The sequence below is a fragment of the Athene cunicularia genome, assembly GCF_003259725.1.
Source record: "Athene cunicularia isolate RWA chromosome 28 unlocalized genomic scaffold, athCun1 chr28_part2, whole genome shotgun sequence".
In the NCBI taxonomy this organism is placed as follows: domain Eukaryota; kingdom Metazoa; phylum Chordata; class Aves; order Strigiformes; family Strigidae; genus Athene; species Athene cunicularia.
This window is the reverse complement of record NW_020799140.1, coordinates 271,194-277,535: the sequence shown is the minus strand read 5'-3', so window position 1 is coordinate 277,535 and position 6,342 is coordinate 271,194. Positions and strand designations below refer to the sequence as shown.

General features: G+C 53.4%; 1 protein-coding gene across 1 annotated transcript in view; it reads right to left on the bottom strand.

The window, feature by feature from the left end:
• The window catches only part of LOC113489431, an 11,522-nt gene extending 8,717 nt beyond the window's left edge, over positions 1-2,805 (bottom strand). The window contains exons 1-4 of the mRNA XM_026865134.1: positions 2,745-2,805; positions 2,065-2,160; positions 1,169-1,308; positions 3-119 (exon numbers count right to left, since the gene is read on the bottom strand). Coding sequence (XP_026720935.1) covers positions 3-119; positions 1,169-1,308; positions 2,065-2,160; positions 2,745-2,805 — 414 coding nt within the window. The remainder of the gene's footprint in view (positions 1-2; positions 120-1,168; positions 1,309-2,064; positions 2,161-2,744) is intronic.
• Between the last annotated feature and the right edge of the window lie 3,537 nt (positions 2,806-6,342).

The window sequence follows — 6,342 nt, the reverse complement described above, 5'->3', positions numbered from 1 at the left end:
ACCTCCACGTGCCGCACGCCCCCCAGGAGCAGGAGCCGCTCCACGTGCAGGCGGGCAGGTTCGCAGCAGGAGCCCGCAGGGCAGGAGCGCGGTGCCGGGTCGGGGCCCCTCACCTGCAGCTGCACGGAACACGGCACATACACCACTGAGAACATGGGAAACAACCTCCAGCATCAGCTCCCCCACAACAACCTCTTCTGACCTAGAGCTGATTCCACTTTCGCTCCTCTCTCCCTGCACAGCAGCACGGTGGTGCTGCCCCTCCCAGTGACACCCGGATTTCAGAACTCTTTCCCCAAACCCTGCTACAATCAGCTGAACTCTACTGGCTACGGCAGCCCTTGTTTCACCCCAGACTCCTGATCTGGAGGGTCAGCGTGATGACAGCTCTGTGGGACGAGTGTGGACCCACCCGCCTGGAAGATGCTGCACCGGCAGTGCCACAGTTGGTGACAACAGTGGGACAAGGGGCAACAAGGTTTTTCACAGTTACAGACCCCCAGGTGAAGACCCCCAGGACACGCGTGTACAGCGCCCGGCAGAGCTTGGTTCCGTGCCCTCTCCAGTGTCAGCTGTCCTGGCGGAGATGGGGCTTCAGGCAACGTCAGCTCTCCTGGGGTACGGGCAGCCCGTGCACAGCTGCGTCCCCAGATGCGCAGGCTCCTTCCAGCCCCTCCTCGGCGTGACACACAGCGTGATAAGGGAATGACACAAGCACCTCAAAGGCCAGGTATTTATTCATGAAATCACAGGTCCTGCCAGTCTTGCTCAACCAGGCAGAAAAAGGCCTCCTACATGTGGGACACCAGCTCTCACGTAGAGCAGATGTGGCTGAAAGAGCTGGCCTGGCTGCCGGGCTGGGGGAGGACAGAAATGGGCATGGATGCTGCCCTGGGCAGGTGCTGCGACAGCCCTTCAGATGAACTCTGGCCCTTCCTCTGCCACCAGCTATCCAGCAATGCTGGAGAGTTCCCATTTGTTTGCACAATCCACTGTTGCCTGGCTACGGGAGGACAAGAGGCTCAGTGATGGGTTTTTTTGCAATGCAGAAGCCAAAACCGGGTATTTTAAAACATGCAGAAAGCCCCAGCCCCAGTCACCCACGTATGGCCTTCACCCAGAGCCAACCGCTCCTGCCACGGAGATGACACAAACACACTTTTCTCACCTTCTTGCTTCTAAGGAAATCAAGCATGGAGGAGTGTCTGGAGAGCCCCAGGAAGCCGGGATGGGGGGAGCCGATCCGCTGGGGCAGGCAGCTGGACCCGCACTTCCCAACGTCCACGCTGATAGGGCTGCCGGAGACATCTGTGGTGACAACATTGCCAAAAGCATTACCCCTCACCAGTTATGTGACGCTGGAGAGGCCCAAGCTCAGACCAGGGCTGCCTAGGACCCAGACACTGAACAAAAAGACATGGTCCACCCCTTGGAAGTCTGCCTGGGGGAGAGGTTCCTTCAGCTCTTCTCATGCACTGAAAAAACCCCAAGAAACCTCAGACCTTGGCTGTAGTTTAAAGCCGTTTTCACATAGCTGCGCTAAAATCAGCTGCAGCCCACTCTGTGTAGCCTTACGGCCAGTGCAAGGGGAACTGAAACCAAAGGCGACCCCTGAAGTCCGCAGACTTTTTTTTCTGGTGAACAAATGGAGCTATTTCCTACTCTCTCTGCACAGTAAAGTCAGGACACCCTGCTGTCTGGCTGACAGCCGTTCCAACGCTAAACCTGGGAAGTAAAAGTCTGTGGCAGTCCTGAACTCCTGCAGTACCAGAGGCAGACACAGAATTCAGACACAGAATTCAACCACGTTGCAGCACGCCGGTACAGAAAATGAAGACTCCTTCGTGCAGATGAACAGACCTAGGGGCCAGGCTACTCATCATTTCCTATGCTACAAAACCTACTTTAAGTGTTGGATTATCTGGGCAAGCCCCCAGTGTGTTTCTGTCCTTGAAAGGCACTACAATAATTGCGATATAAAGAAACACCTGGGGGATGATGGGCAGGACAGGAGTGGGGGAGCCTAGAGGATCCAGGTTTCCTGCCGGCACGGGGGGAACTCACCATGCCCGACGTGGAGGAAATGGCTCTGCCTCCTGCAGCAGCCCCTCTCTGCAAACAGGTTCCCTTGCTCGTCCTCTCTGCCAGCGGCTCCAGCACCTGCAGTCACAAACCAGCAAGCCCAGCATCACCCCAGTTACAATCCACCACCTTTCCTGCTCGAGTTGGGAGGAGACACTGGGCGCCAAGCACGAGGCTGCAGCCACCTGCAGCCCTGAACCGAATTGCTTCAGTTTAAGGAAGAGGTTTAGCGTGGTTATGAACGGCCGGGACCTGTCTGACCTCTCAGACCTGGCTAGCTGGGCTGTTTGATCAGTCCAGGAAAATGCTGTGTTTAGCCATGGTTTATCTTGGGACATCAATCCCCTGCTTTCTTCTACTTCCACGTTACGGCAACGTGAGCTCGGGTAAGAGGAGTGATCTCCCACAGCACAAAGCAGCTCCAAACTCCCCAAAGATTTCCGCCCAGCAGCCTCCTCCGAGACAAACCCTGAATTATTTGCTGAGTGCAGACAATCCCCCAGGCTGCTCACAGTGAAGCACCATAGAAAACACGCACCGTGCCCATCCAGAAACACCAGATGCGAATGAAGCCCACATGCAGCCTCACACCACGCACCCGCACGAGCCCTTTTCTCTCCTGTGCAAGAGGCCAAAGCAGCGAGAAGGAAAAATGAACTTACTGGCAAAGATGGGAGCATGCAACAGCCCTGTGAAGAAGACTACAGCTAGTGGGTCCCGCATGCTGCGCCCTGGGAAACACAAAAAGGCCTCCGGTATCTCCGATATTTATACCAGGCCCTCCCTCGGCAGGCGAGAAGGTGAACATCTCGGAGACAAACGGGTTCGCATATCGCCAGCAAATGTCTCCAGATTGTGATCTGAACAAACACCTAAGCAGCCCGGGCCGCGACGGCATCTCTCCCACACTCCACTGGGATCAGGCTTTGAGCAAACTTCAAAGCCTTTCTGCAGAGCAATTGGTTTTGGTCCCAGCCTGGGGGAGCTCCCTTGGGGGTCTTTGTTCTTCCCACTGCTTTCAAACTAATTAAGTTTGTGGTGACTCGGAGTCACTTTCAAGTCCCCTCATTTGAAAGGAACACGCATCCTCCATCCCCGCTCATCACATTCAGTGGCCTTTTTATCTAGAGACAACCCTCTTTTGTTCCTCCACCAAAACTAAGCCAAAGCTGGCTCTTTGATAAGATGGGGCAGGCAGGACTCGGCCATGTCAGCGGTGAGCCTGCTCCCCTGACCGCAGCTCAGCTTTTGACTCTTTTCAGTGCGGCTCAGCCCCGGAGCCAAAAGGAGGCGCCCTTCTTTCTCGCTTAAATACAGGCAGGGAAGTGTTAAGTCTCCCAAGTCCTGGAAAGGGGTGAGGCACAGACGGTGCCTGTGTGATGGAAGGGACTCTCAGGGACACGCTAGGCGAGGGCAGCCCCATGTCCTGAGCACTTGATGTGGGTGGCTCTTAATTACAGAAGTCAGGATCTCTGCACCGACTGGGCCAAGCGCCCGTGGCAGGGGACAGATCCAGTTCCGAGGGAAATTTCTTCATTTGTTTTGCCAGATTCAGGAATGAGAGTGCGCAGAAATAGCAATGGCAGAGTAATGCATCTGACAACACTGTGGAGTTCAAAAAAAGGGGTTGTGGGGGGTTTTTTGGTTACAATTACTTAGAGGTGCAGAGATTACAGAAATTTGTCGCAGCTGCACACCCCTAGGAAGAAGCCAAGGCTTCCTGGAGCTCGTACATAGTTCCTGGAGGACAGCTGGGCTTCACTGGGATCACAGAACCACTGAGGCTGGAAAAGCCCTTGGAGCTCCTCCAGCCCAACCGTTCACCCAGCACCGACCGTTCCCAACTCCCCCAGATCCCTCAGCGCTAGCTCAGCCCGACTCTTCAACCCCCCCAGGGATCCCGGGGACTCCCCCCTGCCCTGGGCAGCCCATTCCAACGCCCAACAGCCCCTTCTGCACAGAAATCCTTCCTCAGAGCCAGCCTGACCCTGCCCTGGGCAGCTTGAGGCCATTCCCTCGGGGCCTGGCGCTGGGGCCTTGGCTCCAGAGACTCATCCCCAGCTAGATGCCTCGAGGACACAATTAGGAAAAGCAAAAAATGCCATCAGAGGCATCCCTCCTGAACAGGGCCATTTACCACAGTGCTACAGCACAGAGAAGACATCGGGACAGGTGCTCAACAAAAAAAAAAAAAATTTAATTGTGTTTGGCCAAGAAACAAACATATACAAAAAAACCTACATTTCCATACAAAAAATTCACCACGCCCAGACAGCCGAGCTGAGCCACTCTCCAGCCACAGCTCTGAGGTGCTGCTGAGCACCTGGAGAGGCAGGAACCACTGCTCCCAGCAACCGCTGAGTGTGCCAAAGCTGGAGAGCAGCTTGCAGAGAGGCAGCAGGGCACAGTTAAGTGACATACAAAATATTTATGAAAAAATATGCATTTTTAAATACAGAACTTGCAACAACTTAAACTTTATACAAAATACTATGGTTGCCATTTCAGTGTCTCAGTTCTAGGAAAAATTTTCAAACTCTCAACATCCCATTTTCCACCCCATGTCCATCTCTGCAGTCTCTTTCTCCAGAGAGGTCCACCTCTGTCCAGCTCAGTCCAAAGTACCTAAAAAATAAAAAAACAACCCCAAAACTGTAGTGTCAGGAATGAGAAATGCAGTTATGTGAACAAATGAGACCTACTTACAAGCTGCCAAAGGAACAGTCAGTAACTTTTTAAAGTTTAAGCAAAGCACACACAAGTAAAACGAAATCTAGCTAAAAAGTACTGTAACTTGTCTCAGGGTGCACTTGATTTGTGTTTCCCTTCTCAGAGACAGGCAGAACAAGTTACACTATTAATTATTAAAGATGAGGAAACAGGACTCTGCAAATGATTAAATTCTTTCTCTCCCAAGAAGGAGATTACACAAAATACTGAAACCAAGTGAAATCAAGTAGAAACTCACCTTCCAAAAAAGCAAATTCATCAATAGCTTCAATGGCATTATCTGCAAAGCAAATTGAAAGCAATTAACATAGATAAACCAACTCCATATTTGCATCTGCTTCAAACAGCAGCATCTGAGATTACATCACGGTACAGTGACCCATTTCAAGGAGGTTTGCTTGTTTTGGAGCTGGTGTGTGAAATTATTACTGTACTATTTGGTAGAAGTTTTTCTCTCCCATCTTCAGAGAAAAAGAAGCACGTCTGATTACTTCATCACACTGGGAAAGGTGGAAAAATCCTCCACCCTTGTCAGTCTTTGGTAAGGGTAGTACAGAATACGCTCTCGTACCGAGGTCTTTTCTCTGCAGAGTTTTCCTTTTTCCTTGTTGAGCATACACGTAAGCATCTTTGGCTATGGTTTCAACAAACAACTCCTGCAACACAAAACCAAAACAGTTTCAGCCAGGAGATGAGAGAGGGAAGAGAGGAAACGAAAGGTCCTACAAGACTTAAGGAAGAAACCAGAATCTCCATCTTAAAATTCCCCCTTTTCAATAAACAGCTCTGAAAATAACACATGGAATTGCCGACCAGTGATGCACACGAGGGGTGACAAGGGGGGAGAGGAGGCGATGGTCCACTGCTCTGAACACGTCTGGGAGAGCAGCTACACACCAACTGCTTGCAGGGCACCTTCTGAGGGAGGAAAGGCGCCCTGTGCCCGGCAGATGAAGAGGGTTAATCACGACTGCCCTCGTGTGCCACCCAGCCGAGACTTCTGCTGCGGCACACAGGGCCCGGCCACGGGCTGAGGAGTCACCGGGCCCCAGCCCAGAGCCTGACTGTGGATCCCTCCAGACAGAGTCACAGAATTACTGAGGTTGGAAAAGGCCTTGGAGCTCCTCCAGCCCAACCATGACCCCCACCCTGACCCTTCCCAGCTCCCCCAGATCCCTCAGCGCTGGCTCAGCCCGACTCTTCAACCCCCCCAGGGATCCCGGGGACTCCCCCCTGCCCTGGGCAGCCCATTCCAACGCCCAACAGCCCCTTCTGCACAGAAATCCTTCCTCAGAGCCAGCCTGACCCTGCCCTGGGCAGCTTGAGGCCATTCCCTCGGGGCCTGGCGCTGGGGCCTTGGCTCCAGAGACTCATCCCCCCTCTCTGCCCCCTCCTGGCAGGGAGTTGCCGAGGGCCAGGAGGTCTCCCCTCAGCCTCCTCTTCTCCAGACTGAACCCCCCCAGTTCCCCCAGCCGCTCCCCAGCAGACCTGTGCTCCAGACCCTGCCCCAGCTCCGTTGCCCTTCTCTGG